Source organism: Canis lupus, chromosome 10 (genome assembly GCF_048164855.1).
Source record: "Canis lupus baileyi chromosome 10, mCanLup2.hap1, whole genome shotgun sequence".
In the NCBI taxonomy this organism is placed as follows: Eukaryota; Metazoa; Chordata; class Mammalia; order Carnivora; family Canidae; genus Canis; species Canis lupus.
In genome coordinates, this window is record NC_132847.1 from 53,611,311 (window position 1) to 53,631,921 (window position 20,611).

General features: G+C 38.5%; 1 protein-coding gene across 9 annotated transcripts in view; it reads left to right on the top strand.

Annotated features, from left to right (window-relative positions):
- UNC13B (unc-13 homolog B) overlaps positions 1-20,611 on the top strand; it is a 231,502-nt gene that overhangs the window by 123,856 nt on the left and 87,035 nt on the right. For 5 of the 9 annotated variants that reach the window (XM_072841810.1, XM_072841813.1, XM_072841815.1 and 2 more), the window contains 2 exons: positions 5,223-5,457; positions 19,749-20,063. In XM_072841810.1, coding sequence (XP_072697911.1) covers positions 5,223-5,457; positions 19,749-20,063 — 550 coding nt within the window. Of the gene's footprint in view, positions 1-657; positions 694-5,222; positions 5,458-19,748; positions 20,064-20,611 lie in introns of all 9 variants that reach the window. The other 4 variants (XM_072841808.1, XM_072841817.1, XM_072841814.1 and 1 more) reach the window with 1 other exon arrangement.

Consider the following 20,611-nt stretch of genomic DNA (forward strand, 5'->3'; position numbering starts at 1 on the left):
GATTAGATGTTAAAGCTATTCTTTGGCCTTTTAATTTTCAGTAGAGAGCATCAAAATTAGATATCATTGCTCCTAGACAAGGGAATCACTCTCTTTTCCACTGTGTCAGGTCTGAGATTCTCATTCTTTGGTTTGGTGACCAAAGATACAGGAAGGATTTCTTAAAGACAGATTGAATTTTTGTCATTTTGAACAGGGAAGAGTATATCAGCTCCTAAACGATAATGTTCTGAGTCCTACGCTAGAAGGAGTTTTAAGAGTGTAAAAGCAGGGATGCCTGGCTGGCTCAGCCAGAGGAGTGTGTGACTCTTGATTTCAGGGTCCTGAGTTTGGGCCCCACATTGGGTGTAGAGGTAACTTAAATAAAGAAAACTTTTTTAAAAAGAGTGTAAAAGCAGTTTTTTTGTTATTCTCTATATAGTAAATTAGAACAAGAGTACTTTGTAGGTTTGTCTCATGCTTGGTAGAAGGCTCATGCTAGATAGAGCCTTGCAGAAGGCTCTCTACATGTTATGTAAAATTAATGGAATACAAGTAGGGCAGGTTCAAGCATGGTAAGGTGTATAATCATTGGTGGGATGGGGAAACAGTCTTTGAATTATTACTAAAATTGTCTCTGTCACTCTTCTTTTTTGCTACCATTTGCGGTTTTCTTAGGTCACTGGACCTATTTGGGCTGGGGAGAGCAGCAGAGTACGTAAGAAATTGAATTCCTTATAATTTTCTTGATTTTACCCTTTAACACACTCCCTCTGAACTATGAAGCTAGATATTCATGCATACAAGCATATATAATTCCACTCCTTTCTCCTCCCCTACTTAAAACTCAAAGACCATTACTTGCAAGGAATGTTATATCCTTTTAGGCTGGGTTTTTTGAAGACAATGTGTGTGTGTGTGTGTGTGTGTGTGTGTGTGTGTGTGTGTGTGAGAGAGAGAGAGAGAGAGAGAGAGAGAGAGAAAGAGAGAGAGAGAGAGATTTCAACCCAAGTCCCAATTATAATCTTGGCAGTATCTCTTGATTTTTTTCCTTCCCAGGGATAAGTGATACCATCAGCACCTAGTGTAGGGAACCCTCTCCTTTGGTCTTTTGGATAAGGAATGGGGTGACTAGAAGAAGTTTCCTTCTGGAAGTTTATTTTTGTGAACAGGAGACTGAGGACATGGTTTGACTTTCCTTGAAGCCCCAGGTAGGCGGGAGGCCAGCTTCATTCTACAGCTTTGAGTGGGCAGTCAGTTCTTTCCAGCAAGATACACAACCTTAAGCTGACATTACTGGCTGTGTTACCCATCTTACAGGGAATTTGGTTGAGTCCCAGTTCTTAGGTATCCAGCAGGTGCTAAGAGGAGCCAAATTTTGTTCTGTCACTGGAATTTCTTATGAATTTGTACTTTCTGTGATTTGCATCCTGAGTGTTTCCACTAGGAACCTGCTGAAAGGCAGCCTAAGAGAGCTGAGATAACTTAGGGTTTCAAGTAGGAAAAAAATAACTAAGCCATAGAAAAGAATGGTTTGAATTCTCTTGCCTTTTTACTCAGGCTGATGAAGTTCTACCTGTACTCTGGATTTAAAGACAGGGATTCAATCCAGGAATAGGACATACCAGAAAGCTTCATTATTCAGTATTTCATTCAGTATTGTTTGAATGACTGCACTATACTTGGGGCCCATTTTTGCCCCGGATTAGATTACTCTCCCCAGGTTTATTTTCTAGCATTCCCTTCCATATCCTTTTATGCACCTGCCAGATGAGCTACAAAATGTTTCTTAAAAAAAAAAAAAAAAAAACAAAAACAAAAAAACAAAAAAAAACCTTGTTGGGTCTTTACTCATGCCATTGTTTTTATCTAGATTCTAGAAGGTATTTCCCCTCCCCCTCTGAACTTCACCGGTTGAAAACCTACCAGTCTTTTAAAGTTGTCTCTGCCATAAAGCTTTCCCTGCTTACCGTAATTGGAAGTGACCTTGCCTTCAACTCACATAGCACTTGATTTATACTGTTCTCATGATAGTTACTTTCTTGTATTTGTATCCATTTCTCTCTCCTTTCAGACCAACTCTGTACTCTGAATCTTCTGTGTTTAGCCTTGTACTTATAGGCACCCAATAAATACTTGAATGAGTTAATTTTCCCAGCCTTTTAATTTTCCAAGGGCTTTTTAATTTTCACCTTCAAGCTAGCTCACAAGTCCTTCTTAGACTGAGTAACCAAACCTGCACTCAGGTTCTCTTTTTCAGTGAAGCCAGGATTTTTCTGTTTTAACTGTAGTGGTGTGATGGAGTAGAGTAGAGCCAGTAAGGGATTATTACTGCTGCCGCAAAAGCACAATTTTTTCATTCAAGGTTCTTTCTTAATTTCCCTTGTTAGTTTCTAATCAGCCTTGGTGGTGCCAAGAGGGTTACTTTCTAGGGAGTTCAGGGATGATGTCAGGGGAGAAAAATCTGGTCTTTGCCCTCATCTACTTTTTTTTATTTCTCTTTGTCTCACCTCACTTTTTTGTATTTCCTTTTTTCCTGTCCCCTCTTCTACTTTTCATATTCTCTTCTACTCTTAACCTCTTCTTTCCTTGAACACTTTATTTCTTAATATTTGCCCTTTATTTTTTATTTATTTATTTATTTATTTATTTATTTATTTATTTATTTATTTATTTATTTATTTATTTTTATGATAGTCACACAGAGAGAGAGAGAGAAAGAGGCAGAGACACAGGCAGAGGAAGAAGCAGGCTCCATGCACTGGGAGCCTGACGTGGGATTCGATCCCGGGTCTCCAGGATCGCGCCCTGGGTCAAAGGCAGGTGCTAAACCGCTGCGCCACCCAGGGATCCCCCTTTATTTATTTAGTATAAAAATATTGTCAGCTTTTAGGAAAGTTTTGGAGTATTATCCCCTTACCTTAGCAAAATAAAATTTAAAAAAGCAGAGCATTATTTAGGAGTAACAGGTTAGATGCAGTGAAAAACTAAGGGTCCATCCATCATAGTTTATGGCTCTGGATCATGAATGCTCCTAACTCTGACTGGCCTCATAATCAGTGGGATTGCCTATCATTGCTCCCTCTTTGGTTCTCTGGGTTATGTGTTGATACTTCTGCTGGAATTTAAAAAGACTTTCAGCTTTGTCTCCTTTGTTGCCCCAGCTCTCTCATCTGTATGCATGAAAAATCCATCTGACTTCTTCACACTGACTCCTTCTGTGGGTTCAGAAAGAATTAAGTCTGAAAGACATACTGGTTTTTGTCCCTTGATCCTTTCTTTCTAGTGTTCAGAACAACAAATACATCAAGATCTGAAACCAATGCCCCTGAAGTCTTTCTTTTTTCCCCCTAATATGTGACCAGAATATTTTCTGAGCAGAATGCCTTGCATCCCCTATTGTTTGACAAGTACCTTTCCTGACCACTTGAAGTTAGCCTCTTTCTCATACTGACTTTTTCTCCTGAGATTCTGATTACTCTCCTTCTTATGTTCACATTGTTGCCTTAAACTCAAAAGGGAAAAGCTCATGAGATCTATCTGTACTCCCAGCTATACCCACAAATGTCTGGAATCCAGTGTTCACATATTCTCCCTTGCTTGTAAAACCCACATGTTTGTGCCCCCTCATCTCTTTTAGTGGAATTATTATCTACCAGGTAGTCTGATTTGCAAGCCAAGATGTCATTTTCCTGTTACCTTCCATTTGTCCCCACATTTTATCATTTGTCTAGATTTTTTTTTCATCAGCTCTTTTCCATTTCCACTACATGGATGCAGGTTCTTATCTCCTACACAAGCAATTATGAAAGCCTAATCTTATGGTCTTCAGAAGGCTCTCACTGCCTACATAATTTACCAAGATTTTTAAAAAAAATTACTGATATGAGGAGTTCATCATCTGCTAAAAGTATATCCATTTTGGGATAATGAATGTTCCTTTTCCTCACTGAGCCAAATAGGAAATTGGCAAGACAGGACATCTGGGACCTTGTTAATTATACACATATGGAGTTGGTGTCAGAAATGGCTTCTCTATAAAATAAACCTTAAAGACTCTAAGGTTGAGCTCCCTTTCTAAGTACAGTGTTAAATATTTTTATTTTTGTTTGGGGCAGGATTTGTAACTGTGGTCATTTTAGCTATCATCAAGCAAGACTAAAACCAACCAGGCAGGTGCTGGTCTGAAAAGCAGAAATAATTCTTTGAAATTATAGTCACTGTTGTTAGATAGACTTGGCTGCATTGTCAACAAGATCCCATTCCTAGTGCTTATATTTTCCTCTTCTCCTTCAACCCAGACTTTGGATGGAAATTCTGAGACTCTGGGTGTAGGTACTTGATAGGAATTGTTAGAAAAATCTGTTGTTGCAGCAAGACAGGAAGATGCTACTGTTCTGGGGTGCCTGATGGGCTCAGTTGGTGGAGCATGTGACTCTTGATCTTGGGGTCATGAGTTCTAGCCCTATAATGGTTATAGAGCTTACCTTAAAAAATACAAATAAAATTTGTCATAGTACTTTAAATAAAGGCAGCCACTGTTCTTATTTGTATCTAGAGCTTTTGGTTCTTCAGAGCCTTGGCTTTGAACTTCCTGATTCTCTGGCCACCTTCTGATGTTGGACTTGCTTATTGGGTTCAGCCATATGTATTTTTAATTTTATTTATTTATTCATGAGAGACAGAGGGAGAGAGGCAGAGACACAGGCAGAGGGAGAAGTGGGCTCCATCTAGGGAGAACTCGATCCTGGGACTCCAGGATTATGCCCTGGGCCAAAGGCAGACACTCCACCGCTGAGCCAAACAGGCGTCCCTAGCCATGTATTTTTAAAGTCTAAAAACAGCAAGCCAACTCTAAATGAAAATTTCTCTTCTGCCCATTTTGATAATAATAGAGGATTAGAATCTATGACATTTAAAAGCAGATTGTTCATTAGAGTTATGAGGGCTAGAGAACAAAAATTCCAGGAAATTCTGCATTGGGAAAATACAGTTTAGAACTCCTCTAGGAATCAACACTAAAATGAAAGCAAGTTTCTTGTCTTATTAAATAAGGAAAGAAACTTGTAGGTATTAACTGAAACAGGTTTCCACATGGATTTGAGGTCACTTGGCTCACATTCAGCTCAGCTTGCTCTTGTTCTCAAGGTCCAGGCTTGTGGCTATTTGAGTTAGAAGCAGAAAAAAATTCTAAAAAACTAAGTAAAGCGAGGATGTCTTGATTGACTGTGCTTATTCCACAGCTTTTGAAGATCCTGATAGTGCTGTTGATGACCGGGATAGTGACTATCGCAGTGAGACCAGCAATAGCATCCCACCTCCTTATCATACAACTTCCCAGCCCAACGCTTCTGTGCACCAGTTTCCTGTGCCCATGCGATTGCCACAGCAGCTGCTACTTCAGGGCAATTCCCGGGATTCTTGCAATGACTCCATGCAAAGTTACGATCTTGATTATCCAGAGCGGCGGGCCCTTAGGTGGGTATTGAAAACAAAGCACTTTCTCTTATTAGAATGTAGTTTCCAAGATGTAACTAAGAATATAGATGCTTTAATCTGAGGTGGTAGTGGAGGTATAGCAGTATAATAGTCCAAGCTACAGCCATTTTGTCTAGAATCTCAGTTTTTTTTTCTCTGCTATACATTCACATTTAGATATTTCTGTCATTAATATTTCTCTTTGTGATCAGTGATTCTCAACGGGTGAGAGCATGCTCACTTAGGATAGATAACTGAAAAAAAAAAAAAAAACAAAAAAAAAAAACAGCACACGCCTCTGCCCAGCCCAGCAATTCTGAAACACTCTTTACCAAGATTTAAAAAAAGAAAATCACAGGTGTTAAATGTTTGGATAACCTTTCCTACCTAAATATTTCCCTGGGAACTTCAGATGATGTCTTCAAAGCAGATTCAATAACTTTTGCTGGAACTTTAGAAAAATTTTAAATATAGAAAACATTAACATGGTTTAAAAAATGTTAAGGTGCAATATAACATATAGTGAAGAATCTCCCACCTGTACGTGTCCTCTTGGTCTCTTTCCTATCTCCTAGTTCTCACACCACCATTGTTTGTTTCCTATGTACCTTTCTATAGACTACTGTCATATGTTTATGAGTATAGAAACAAATATATACTCACCTGACTTTCCCCCTGTTTAAAAAATAATTCAAACAAAATTTGGAAAAATATTATAATCAACATCCATATTCATGTTGCCTTGATTCAGCTGGGTTAATATTCTATCACATTGATTATTTTATTTTTATTGTATCATTATTCAGTTTCCCCAACATTTTCCCCATTGATTTTAGCATCCATTGATGATCCTAGCTTGAATCAAGTATTAGTTGGAGGTTAATATTTTAAAAACCATTCCAGTTTAGCTCATACTTTTTGTTACTAAAATTCCTATCTCAGTTTACTATTATCTCTGAGAATATTTTCAGTGAATTTTTTTCCTATATCAACCATCACAGAGTTTTTACTGTTTATGATCTGATTCTAGGAAGAAACATGCCAGGAATCTTACAATAGTTAGTCTCTACTCCTTGCTGGTTTATTAACTGAATATTTGCATATTTTTAGAAAGATCTTATTTATTTGAGAGAGACAGATCGCGACAGAGATAGTGAGAGAAAGCACAAGTGGAGAGGAGAGGGAGAAGGGACTCCCCTGATGTGGGGCTCTGTACCAAGACCTGGAGATCATGACCTGAGCTGAAGGCAGACTCTTGACCAACTGAGCCACCCAGACACCCCTTAATGTTTGTATATTCTATGTTTTTAATTTTAGTTGTTTATATTGTCCTACTTTAGGGGAAAAAAACATAACAGCAAAACCCCCACTACTTTTCCCTCCCTCCTTTGCAAGTATTAGATGTGTAAGCCAGCAATAATAATGGCACATCAACCTAAATGACTACATACTGTTCTAGAGTACTTCATTTTACCTAATTATTACCCTATTATTATTTTGATTATTTCCTGGGCTACCACTATAATAATACTTAGAGGAGCATTAGTGATACACTTTAAATTGTAAATTTTTTCCTAAGAAATTTTTTAATTGATCCCCTATAAATTTGATTTTAGTGTATCAGTATATGAAATGAGATTAAAGAGTAAATATTTTTTTATCTCCAGCAGAGAAGAAAATTACATGATCATTCATTCATTCAAAAGAGAGAGCACAAGCTGGGTAGGGGCTGAGGGGAAAGGAGAAGCAGACTCCCCACAAAGCAGAGAGTGCAATGCAGGGCTCAATCCTAGGATCCTAGGATCATGACCAGAGCCAAAGACAGACACTTAACCAACTGATTCACCCAGGCATTTAAAAAATTACATGACTTTTAAGTAACCTTTTATCATAGACATTTTTAACTAAAATTCTTGAAAATATTTATCCATTAAAAATTTTTGAAGTTGATTTGTCACTAACATTGATTTTTAAACTTCTCTCTTACTGTAGATGCCAAGTTCTTGGAGATGGTCTAAATCCTTAAGTTAGTTTTTTAAAATCCTAAGGGAACAAACACATTCTTAGTATCTTCCATTAAATTAGAAGTATAAAAATAAATAGCTTCATTCACTACAGCAATGGCTATGTATTGATTTAAATTGAAGTATAAAAACTTCTAGGCTGAAGCTAGTTTGGTTTGAGTTTTTGAGGATACTGCAGGATAATGAAATTGCATGTAAAAAAATGTTATATTGGATTTGCTCAACCAAATGGGCTTTTGTCTAATGAGTCCAAAATAACTGGGATCTTACATAAATTATATAAAAATACATAATTTGAGGTTTGACAATAGAGTTGGACTTTGTTAGATATATAGCCAAAGTGTCTCTAGTGTTGAAGGGGGTCAAAAGAATATCTCTTGAAGCTTATTATTACTGTCTCTTCAAGTCTCTCTCTCTTGAAGATTTTTAGTGACTAAGTGACCACCATGATCTTGTTTGTATTTCCTATATGAATGCAATTGGATGTTAAATCTATAAAGAACATGAGTCGACAAGCACTTAGTCTACAGGTCCTCTGTATACCCCCACTTGAGTACACAGGAAGCAGGCAGTTTCTGATCTAACTGAAAGAAAGGTCAGGTATCTTATTTATGGACTTAAGTTGGAATACAGCTTCTAGTGTTAGTATAGGGAAAGATATTCATTTCCCTGTGATCCTCAATGCATATATAGCTTTTAGATTTTGCATATTATAATGCTTTAAATAATTTGCTCTTGTTGATACCATAAGGTTTGACTTCTGACAAAGATTATTTTTATTATGTATTTTTTTCCCTTCTTTTTTTAAGGTTTATCTGTCTCTTAGAGATAGAGTGCGCTCACAGGAGCTCAAATAGGGAGAGAGGCATAGAGGGGAAGAGGGAGGGAGAGAGAATCTCAAGCAGACTCCATGCTGAGCATAGAGTCTGACTCAGGGCTCAATCTCATGACTCTGAGATCATGACTTGAGCCAAAATCAGGAGTCAGATGCTTAACTGACTGAGCCACCCAGGTACCCCTATATATTTTTTCTTTTTAAGAGAAATATGTTTGACCATATTCTTGGCTATACTACCTCAAATAATAACTTTCAGCAAGTTATCAGCTTGACTTCTTTTCAGACCCATATTAATCAACAAACTTAGGTCTCTTGAAATCCCTTAATATATTTTTGTTAAATACTTAACAGTTCAACTTGAGTGTTGCAAATACATTCTAAATATCGAGGAAACATTTTCATTTTGTTTCTATCTTGGAAAATAAAAGGATCCTAAAAAGCTCATGGTAGCAAGTAGCTATGGTTATTATCATAGCTGTTCTTTTTCTGAAGTGGAAAAAACTATTTGGCTAAAGTACTTTAATACTGATTTAAGAACATATAGATTTCTTTATCATATTTTTTCAGCCTGAATGGTAATTTTTATTATATTATTTTAGTTTTCTCATTGAATGTACACTAAATTTTATAATTTGTTTCTTCCCTTATATTATTTTAGTTTTCTCATTGAATGTGCACTAAATTTTATAATTTGTTTCTTCCCTTTCCCTGTTTCTTCTCTTTTCTTGGCCTTACTATTCCTCCAATTTTATTCTTTTACATCAGACAAGGCTTGCAGGCTAAAAATGACAAAATTAAGGTTATTTCAACTTTCTCTGATACTGACTATGAAGAGCAAGAAAATATATATAAAGAGATAGAGGAGAAAATATCACAAGAGTTTCTAGAAAACAGTAACATAAATTTAAAGGAAGCAGAAGCAAAAGAGATTAGAACTCTTTCAAAAACTGGTAAATATTACAGCCAACAAGAACAACTGAAGTGTAAGAATCGGAAAAAGATACCATCTCTGGGTCAAGAAAGTGAATTTTCTACTGCCTTTAATTTTGACCTTGAGTTTGAAACCTCTGTATTCTCCAGATATCCTCAGAAATATACAATAGATAGGAGAAGGAAAAACAAACCCTTATACCGTCATTTTGAAGGCAGTGAAAGACGACCATATGATGATAGATCAGGAACTAAGACTAACTTCAAAAGTACATATCCTAACACTGAAAATTGTAACGTTTGCCACATTGAAAAGAAGAAACAAAATTATCCAATTTTACGCCCTTACAAAAATGGTTTTGTGGTTAAGAGTGGCATGTGGACTACTAAGTTGGAAAATCATAATTATGATCTTTCTGGTTGTTTTAAGAACTATGAAAAGTCATCTGGCTTAAACCAATATGTCACTAATTTCACTCCATTAGATATTCTTGAAGATTCTGCCAGTAGTACTTCTGATGAACTTCTGAGTTCTCCTCTTACTGATAAACAGGAAGGTTTATTGTCACCAACAAATCATCCATCCGATGTCCATCATGTTGGAGGCTTTCCTGAAGAATATCATGTAACAAATCCAGTATTCCCATTACCAAAGTTAAAGTGTGATGCAAACACACTTGGAGATCAATCTGGGTGCCCTATGGAAGAGATGACCCCTTCCTCTCTTGAGGGACCCAAGAAGGACTATGTTGATACAATCGATGAGCTTCAGTGTTTGGTAGAAACAGTGTCAGAATATTTAGCAGAGAAGGAAGAAGAGATTAATCGATTTGGCTCCCTTCCAAAAACTAAAAAATCACTTAAACACAATAGTACTGTTGATAACGCAGAGCACAAAATGCCTGAGGATCAAAAAGCACCTTCAGCCATTGTCAAGAATGACAAAGACAAGGCTATATTTTTCCCTGAGCTGAATGGAGTGAAATGTGCTGTTGGTTCTCTGTTCAGTTCACTCACAGAAAAAATGGGTTCAGGCACAAAGCAGCTAACAACCTCTGTGGAAAAGCTGGTTTATTTAGTTCCAGAGAAAACAGAAACTCTTAATCAAGTAGAGATGATTAATTCAGGATCTAAACCCAGAGCCAAGTCAGTACTGGGGAAGGATATTTCCATACAATCTCCATTATCCTCTCAAGCAGTTGATAATGAGGATTTTGGCAGAAATCACAAAACCTCTGAAAATGAGCACACAGGTAGTAAAACTGGAAATTTAAGCTTTCAGGATGCAACAGAGGCTATTGGAAGGGACTCCCTTCCACAGAGTCAGAGTTCAGTTATAAAGTCTGTTTTCAGCAGGCTGAATCCATTAAAGATCTTTTCGGAAAAAGATGAAACCAAAAAGGATGATGACCAGAACAAGCCAATAAGAAAGGAAAATGTCACTGGGTGTGGATTAGAGTCAAATCAAAGGGAAGACACTCTTGGCAATGACAGTAATGTCATCACTTTTGATAGGAATGATGGAGAAACTACAGGTTCAACCCAAATGCCCCTAAGTAAGGATTTGTTGCTGTCTTCCCAATCGACCAATGAACCTTCAAACTTAGGTGGTTCTGCAAATAAAAAAAATGATACTGAAAGTCTCTTGGAAAGAAAATCCTGTACAGATCTGTCTCTGTTACCGGATCAACCAAAAAACTGTGCCAAAAACACTCCAGGACAATCTTGTATAACTGGCAGTAGAATTGCAAATAAAGAGTCTTCAGCAACACCGATTGAGGAGGACAAAGTTACTAGAGATGATGATTTTCTTGAGCCACTCAGAAAATCTTTTAGCCAGTTTTTGCTCACTTCACCTGAGACCTGCTCAAAGAAAACTGTGTCAGAATCTATGAAAATTCACCAGTTAGAGGAAGATGGATGGGAAAGGGGCCCTAGGAAAGATGGACGTTCCTTTTCTTTTAGTGGAAAACTACATATTCCATTTTTCAGAGTTCTTAGTCATTCTGAAAAGCAGCAGGATTTAAGAGAGGAAGGAAGCATTTTTCCTTTGTTTAAATTTCCTTTCACTGACAGCCGTATCACTGTCAATGACCAGAGTTTTCCTGACTCAGCAGTAACCATTGATGAAGAGATCCAAAGAAACTGCCGTGAAAATGCCAAACTTAGTCTAATAACATCTAGTTCAGTTCCACATATTCATAATAATTTAGGGAAATTTGATGGTACAGAAGCATTTAATAAAAATGATCAAATAAATTGTCCTGAAGATGCCACACTTGATAAAGTAAAGTCTAATTCAGTTCCAGTTATTAATAATGATCTTGGGGAATTTGGGAATATAGACAAATTAAATTCAAGTGACCATGCAGCAGTAGATACCTGTCAGAGAGATACCTCAGCCATCCCTGAAGTTGTGTCCAAAGAATATATTCCTTCAGATTCTTCAGAAGAAAGTAAGACTCTTACACAAGTGACACCTTTAACAGTGTCATACTCTTCATTAGCATTTACTTCTCCCATTTCAAAACCCACCCTGGTTAGTGAGATTAATGAAGACAGACTTGTAGATAAAGCTTTGAAGAAAAGAACCCAAGGAGGCCTCCTTTCTGGTCTGCTTAACAAGTTTTCTTCTCTTGAAAACTTGTCTAGTCAACAAGAATTAAATTTGAAAAATGATGATTCTCATCATAAGAATAATATCCCAGGCGTACTCTCTGGAATATTTAACCTGATATCCAATAACAGTGTGACTGATTGTAAACCAGATGAAGCAAAGTCTGTGTCTTCAGGCAACATAAAAAGTTTGAATGGAAATAAACATTTATCCTTGGATGAGATCCCTGTTACTTTGTGTGTGACTCCTGAGAACCAGAAGAATCATGTTGAAAAAGAAGAAACATCTGGCTTCATAAAAAGCTTTTTATCTTTACCTAAAGAAAATACACCATTATCTGATATTTGGGTTGATAGTCATCATTCCCCTCCTACATGGAAAAATCAGCAAAGTGAAAATAATTGCCCCTCTTCTGAGAACAGAGTCCTTCACTGTGCTCCAAGTGCTCAGCTAGGCCTCTTAGAGAAATCCATGGCTGAGAGGCTGACACCACACCATGTTCTTAAGGGGAAAATACACGAAAATTCAAACAAGTTAAATCCACCCATATTAAGTACTAGCATTCTGTCAAACCACTGTCAGGCTTTTGAAGAGGTGAATAATCCTCTCTGTTATAAATGGGACTCTGATATAAAAGATTTCTCTAAAAATTCCAGAAAACTTCAGCCAGTTTATTATATGTGGAATCAAAATACATTCCCATCAGGTGATGTTTTCCTGTGGCCTGACTCAGAAAACTCAGCAATAAATTTTTGCCAAAAGGCTCAAAATGCAAATATCTTGGAATGGAAAACAAATCCAAACAGTGTCATTTGGCATGACTTACCATATGAATCATTGGACCAGTTAGCATTTAATGAAGACAACTTATTAAGAAGTGATATGTGGGCAGCTAACTCATTATATGGAAATTCTCATTTTCCAATTAATGAGACTAAGAATTCACTAGAAGAACTGCCCATTGACTTAAGTTGTTCTTCAGGTTATAAGAAGACTACATGTTCCATAGTTGAACAAGAATCATTAAGGATGGATGAAAACTTTGTTTTTTCAAGTGTTAGTTATGAATACCAGGAATGGTTGTCATGTCTTGAAAATGGAGTGTGGTGGCCATCAGAGGATGGGGATTATGGATATTATATGTTCCATGATGGTCAGTATATGTATTATCTCCTCACTGATTCTACTGGGCAGTATGCATATTTATTTATGCCTGATTGTTATTATCAAGAGTATTTGAATTATGGTTTACAGACAAATGATCTATCAAGTATTATGTTGGATGACAGCATTATTTCTGCCTATAGTTTTAAAGTGCTTGACAAGGAAGATGAATTCGTCTGGTGTGTTGAAGAGGAACCAATTGATGACCCTCTTGATTTATCTGTAGTTTTGCCAAGAGGTGAAGGACCAGTGTATCTAAATTTAGGAACCTTCTCACAAGTACTTGAAGAGTCAAGTTGTGACCAAAAGGATCAACCATTAGATTTTTCAGGCAATAATCTTCAGAAGTTTAAAGGAAATTTTGGATCTTTTGAAGAAAAGGTGTGTTGTTCTGAAGACTTTAAATACATATTGGATCTCAGAAATAAGCCCCAAACTATTGGAAATCATGACTTAAGTAAAAATCATTTTATAGAGGATGATAAGAACCAGCCTCTAGCAAAGGATTCATCTGTTTACCCTTCCAGTTTCCACTGGGTTCAGTCTTCTGAAGAAGCTACCTCTTTGGTTCATCCTGAAAACATGACTAACAGTCCACAGCAAACAGGAGAGATGTCATCATTGAACAAAGTAACTTCATTATTTTCTGCTTTGGTTGGAAATACTTTGAATTTTGTTGAGAATGAATCCTTAGAGTCTTTGGTCATGAAGAAAATGGATCAGCATTCAGACTTAGCAGAGCTCACAAATGATGGTCTTCAGTCATTAATCTTGAATAAGCAATTAGAGAGTAACTCTCAAGATGAAGAAGAATGTCTTCTCAAGAAGGATTTAGAAAGACAAATAGGATCCAATGTTCAACGACCAGAATTTACTAAAAATATGAAGCAAGAGTTCCCTTCAAATAAAAATTTTCATGTGAAAAAACAAAGTTTGTTAAAATCTGTTGTCCAGGTAAGCCAAACAACTCTTCGGCCTAAATCAGATATGGAAGATAATGAAATCATTACAGCTGACTCTATTTCAGTTCCTCTTGCATCACAGTTTAGTAGGGATGAACACAAGAACTGTGAGCTTCCCCAGGACCAGTCTTCCAAAGAATCTGAGAGAACATTATTTAAAAGTGCATTGAAACTCTTTGGTCGGGGAGAAGACTCTTCAGTAAGTACAGTATCAAATGGAAAACAGGCATCTGGATTTTTGAACCTCTTTAAAACCCAGGTGAATAAAGAAGGATCACCAAATTTAGAAAAGAATGATGATAAAAATAGAAAGATACCTTATCAACAAAAGAATGAATCTCCTGGTGTTTCCAATTTTTTTGGTACTCTTGGGGATTTATTTAAAACCAATGTATCTTCTATACAAACAACTGAAAATATGCCTGTTTCTTCCTTGGTTAATAAGGATGAAGTCAAATCAAGTCCTAATCCTCCACAGGCAATTAACCAGGATATTGGGAACTTTCCTGCTACACCAGTTGCTTCTAAAAGGAAGGTTCGAGTTAGGAGTCTGAACAAGCAGATTACTATTGATGACAGTGGGCTAAAAGAACCATCGACTACCGATATACAGAGTAATAATTTGACTGAAAAAGAGGTACCTTCCAGAGATCACCTAATCCAGCAATCACCAAATCAGTCTTTCTCAGCAAATTGTCTCAAAGAGTCTTCCAGAAATTCTTCAGTAGAAACTAGTGGTGTGTCTACAGGGACAGAAGTTTCAAGAAGTGATCAACCAACTTTTGATATTCCGAGCCAAAGGAATTCAAAGGAACAAGATCATTTTTCTGATCAACGCTGTAGTTTTTCAACTGCCACAACCTCTTCATCTCAACCAGAGTTGCAAACCAGAAAAAGTATATTTTCTTTCCTGACTGGATCTGAAAAATCTGAGAATAGAGCCTCTGCTACTCTACCAAGAACCAAATCTCAAGCAGAAGGGCTCTTTACACTTCCTTCCTTTTTTTCGACTACTAACTCAAGCAGCAAGAAGGATGCCTCTCATACTAGCTCTTTTAGTTTCTTCAACTTGTCATTTTTGGATGGAAAGCAGCAGACTCCTGGGGAAAAACACAGCCTTTCAACTGTTGCTCCAGTGACTTCCCAGCCCTCTAAGAAGCCAAGTGCTTTTGTAGACATGGGTGGCACAATGACTAGAGAAGGTTCTAGTGGCAGTAGAGCTAGCATAGTCCAGGAGGGAGTTCATGAACAGCAAATGCATCCTTGTAGCAACACTGTTGAGGTTACTTCTCTTACAGATGAGCTCAATGTGGAGAAGGACTATCAGGAAAAACAAGATTCTAGTAATGGACCAGGGACATCTTTAGCAGATATCCAGATGAATCAGTTGCAAAATGACATTGGTTCTAATTCACCAGAATTTCAGGCACAGACTGAAACATTGCTCATTGGTCCAGAGTCCCTTGGGGTAACTCCTGATGAAGAAGAGACTTTCATACAGGAAGCCTTCCCTAGTGGCTCACTGGCCAAGTCTTTTTCACATGATAACCATTTGACTGAAAAGCTCAACAGTCCAGACACTTGCACTAACCACCACCAAATTGAAATAATTACTAGTGACCCTTTGAGCTTGCCATTAGAAAAGGTCCCTGATGAGGTCTTAACAGAGATTGTAGAACCACCCTCTCCCTCTGTGGAGCCAGGGTATACAGAGCACTTCCAGAGCCGAGAGGCAGATAAAGAAGAAGACAAATCAGTGTTGGGCTCTTCAGTAGAGATGCTTTCCGGGTTTGTGACAAAAGTGAAGTCTTTCTCTGGGTGCTTAGTTGAACCTCCCAAAACTTTCTCTGGATTTTTCTCCTCTCCTAAACCTCCAAAGAAAAACTCCTTTTTCTCCCTTTCTTCTGGTGCATCATCTCAGTCCCTCAAAGGTGAGTTACTTGGAGTTTTTAAAAGTCCCAGACCAGAGACATACAAACAAGAATCACCTGTCCCAGCTATTGCAAAGCCTCAAAATGGTAGTTGCAGAGATACTATAGGATCAGTACCTACAGAAAATTTGTGGAGAGAAGCTTCCTCTCCAACACTCAATTCAGAATCTACTCTCAGTGGTGGTACAATGACTGTAGTTAGTGCAAAGTCAGACTCAGAGACCCTGATAGATGATACTAAACTAACAACTGAAATGGAAAACAATGATATTCCTGACAATATTCTAGAACCCCAAGATTCTGAAACAATTGGGGCTACACCTTCTGTCTCAGGGGACGATACTGGGCAAGGAGTATTGTCTCTGAGTGATGAAGGAGACATGGGGTTGTTGCAGGGCACAGATACAGAGACATCATTGGAAGCAGAGCATATTTCATTGCTATCGAATTTGGATCCAGATCCTACCTGTATTGCCGAAGAGCTTCCTTCTCCAGTTCAGCCACTTATTCCTCTTGAGGCAAAGCCAGCTATTCAGTCAGCCTCCACAAACCAAGATTTCTTGGAACTACAGACAACCAATTCACTGGAAACCAGTAGTCCACTGTTAAGTGATGCAAGTGCTGGCCAGAGTGCCACACCAGAAACCCAAGGATACCTTTCTCATCCTGTACTGGAGGAGCCTGTGTATTGTGCCAAAGAAAGTTATGGGATACTTGGTACCCAGAAAGATCCACCTGCAGTCCCCCAGGAAACAGAGCAGCCAAGACCTCATTTTGGGATCCCAAACATGACCAATTGGCCAAAACTCCATTTCCCATCTTCTGCCACTGACTATGGGAAACCACTGAGCTCTCTATTTTCCCCATCTCCTTCCTCTGGTAATAGAGGAGCGGAGCCTGGTTTAATGGCCAATTTTAAAAAGTTGTCAACTCTATTTGAGGGAGGTAGTGATGGGAAAGGGAGTATGATGGCAAGTGATCTAAAACTGAGATTTGGAAAGAAGCTGGATCTTTCATTCACACGGCCAAAAGAGAACAAAGGAGGCCCTGAACAAGTACCTGCAGAATCCTCTTCTCCAGCTTTAGTTATCAGCAGTGATCAGAACCTTCATTTTAGTGAGGCTGATAAAGCTTTAGAGTCTTCTCAAATGTCTGAGGCTAGTGCTGAACCAGCTACTCAACCCTCTGGGACCTATGAGCATCTGGAGACCAGGCCAAGTGTATGTGCTCATGAGCTTTCAGAGTCAGGAGAAATGGAAAAGCAGCAGGGAATTTCAGCATCTGGAGAACACTGGGGTTCCAAAAGCAACCTTTCTAGCTCCACCTGTCCTTCAGGGAGTCATAAGGAAGAGCACTGCACTGTTACTGAGTTACTTCACCAGCCAGAAACACAAGAGGAAGAGGTGATGCCTCCTTGCACTGACTGTCTTTCAAACATACAGCAACCAATTACTCTCCATGACGTCAAGGAACCAAAGACCGACAAAAGGCCTGTTTTCAACCTAAGCATCATAAATGATTTTAAGGAATTGACCATTTATGATGCAGTGACTTAGAGGTAGCTTAATGATAGGCTGCTTTATATTTTTCCTATGTCTTTTCTAGCACCCGAGCTTCATGTTAACTAGGGGTTAAGTAACAAGGAGTAATGTGTGGGTCTTTTCATCCTCTTCCCTCTCTCTAGAGCCAAATGGAATTCATTAATTGGGAGAAGGAACTTACTGCTAAAGGAAAGGCTGGGCCTTAGGATTTACTCATTCTGGTTTGCTCTGTCTTGTGAAAGTGAAATGGAGAATGGAGGGCAGAAAGAGGCTGCAAGTAGTAGTGTGGCATATATTAATTACAACCATGTGATAGGCTAGGATGCTTCCTTGGCCCTCAGCACTTATATCTCTAATAGCTGGGGAGAGATCTGTGCTGTGCTTTTCCAAGTCTTCTAAGATGCTTTCTCCAGTGGCAATGAGGTTATTAAGTAAAATGCTAGATGCGAAGGTTGGGATAATTTATATTCTATATTCCACATGGGTTTATATAGCTCTTTCTGGTCTGCCATTTTGTACCTTGAGACTGGTGTCTGATAAGTGCCTTGAATAAAGTGTCATGGGAGCTCAGGGCTATCATTTGCTGTAGTTCTTTATTCTGGAGCATTGTGCAGGGTCCATTTGGAAAAGATACTATTATTTCCCCTAAGAAGAAGCACCACGTACTGTACAGTTTAAGAATGCTGCCATGACTTCTCACCCAAACCTGTCCAAAGGGGCTGGTTTTAGAGATCGTGTGTGTGTGTGTGTGTGTGTGTGTGTGCATTCATGTACACACATGTGTTAGGAACTATTCATAGCAGCCTGCCTTGGGATGAAGGATCAGAAATTAGTCAGAAAATACCAGGTAATTGGGAGGATCCATAGGGAGAATATCACTGGAAAACAGTAATGATTTATCTTCATTTGGCCAAGGGTAAACATAAGCCCTTTAAAGACTTGACTCTGTGGCAAGGAAATTCTTTGTCCTTTTGCATGGAGGCTTTCTAGCATGATACCAGAAGTGAAAGAAGGGCCCCTGACTTGGGATAGAACTATTCAGTGATACTATTCAGTGAACTATTCTGGGATAGATCTTAAAGATCATCACCTAGAACTTCTGTCTTGAGTAGGACTGACTCTTAAATTTAGTATATGGCTCAAGGGAGTAACTTGTGGATACTGCTCTAATCATGTTTTTTTTTTTTTTTTTTAAGATTTTTATTTATTTATTCATGAGAGACACACAGAGGCAGAGACGCAGGCAGAGGAGAAGCAGGTTCCATGCAGGGAGCCCAATGTGGGACTCCATCCTGGGACTCCAGGATTGCACCCTGGGCTGAAGGCAGGCGCTAAACTGCTGAGCCACCCGGGCTGCCCTAATCATGGTTTCTAATCATAATTCACTGCGCTTTCTCTGCTATTGGTGCTGTCTCTCATAACAGGCGCACAAATTTCCTCCCAGGGTATGGGAATTCAGGTGGTTGAGAAAGGGTTGGGCTGGCCTCTCTTTAAGTATAGAAATGCATTAGTGTGGTCCTGACCCAGATCCTGGAGTTGGATTTTGTCCACTTTTTCCAAAACTTTGTTGTGTCCAGAGAGCAACTCCATTACAGATGGGCAAGTTCATCTTTGGGACATTGCCTGTGCTGCCAGGGATTTCATTGTAACATTCATGTTGATGAGACCATTCCCCAGACAAATTTTTTTGGTCATAGACTTCATCTCCCAATGGCTTCCATTACCTCATCATGTAGATAGCTGAGAGATAATTAAAGAAACATCTCCAGTCTCCTTTGCTCATCCTAAGGAACAGACATTCACATTTATAATTATAGAGGAAGAAAAGGGGACATCAATTTAGTAAATAAAAGAAGAAGGGAGTAGAGTTCACCATTTTGCCTTATGGAAATTAGAAAACTTTAATCACAGCCACTGGACAAGTTTCTTTAGAAGTCTGAGTAAAGAATTTTAGGCATAAATAAGAGGGTATTTTTATATTTAATACTTAAATATTAATAATTCTCAATCCAACTTACAAAAATCACATTAAGAAAAAGTATGCTTCAAAGTCTGTCACAGGTTGAGGTTAATATTAGAGAACCCAGCGTTGCTTTTCCTGTTGTGCTTCTGCTGACTAGAAACTAGTTCTTCTAGATTACAAAGTTTGGTCTTGTCTTCCCAGAAACCTCCTATTTGTGATTCTTCCCACTGAAAGAATCATTATTTCTGGATTTGTCCATTACTTTTGTCCTGGTCCCTCTTTGCATGTAAGTACTCACCTGTCTTTCTTTCATTCTCACAGCCCCACCAGCAGTAGTAGGTATGGCTCATCCTGTAATGTGAGTCAAGGAAGCTCTCAGTTGAGTGAACTAGACCAGTGTCACGAACAAGATGATGACCGTCGGGAGAGGGATTCAATTCATTCATGCCACAGCTCTGGCAGCTTCTCCAGAGACGGCCAGGTGGGCTTTGGAGAACAAGAGAAAGCCTTGGAGGTAACAGGTGAAGAAGAGAAGGGGAGAGTGTGTGAACCCAAGGACAAGAAAAAAGATACCACAACCCATCTTCCCCCAGATCTGGTGCTACCCAAAGACCACGTCCTAGGCCCCCAGGAGAGGTAGGTGATAGTTTCCTTAAGGAGTTCATGTGGTTTCCTCAGTATCTGCCTGTGGTATTGCTGGATGTAAGTGCTTTTCATTTGTTTTGCTATAGCTGGGTATGGTAGTGATTGAGAAACTGAGGTTTGGCTATGTGCTGCTTCCTTTGATTTTTGGTATATAATTCCCTAGATATTTTGAGGATCTCTGAAGAACACTTGGGTTCTTTGTAGTTAGCTTCAGTGTACCTAGGCCTTCTTGAATATGCAGTTATTGGCCTACTAGGACTTATGTATGGTAGCCTCTGAGTCTAGAACCAACCCAAGCCCTGCAACTTACTTCATTCAAAGGAGATGCTTTGGATGAAATAGGCTTCTCAGCCAGTTAATGTTTAAACTTTTTATGTGAACATTGTTTTGTTTTGTTTTGTTTTTCCTGGCTGAGAACACCAGGACAGAGTTAAGAAAGAATTGGTCTAAAAGCCAGATCTCACCCTTTTGCCTCCTCAGGTCTAACAGTGTGTCTGGAATTAATTGGTACCCATGAGAAGAAAAATTTTAAACTTGTT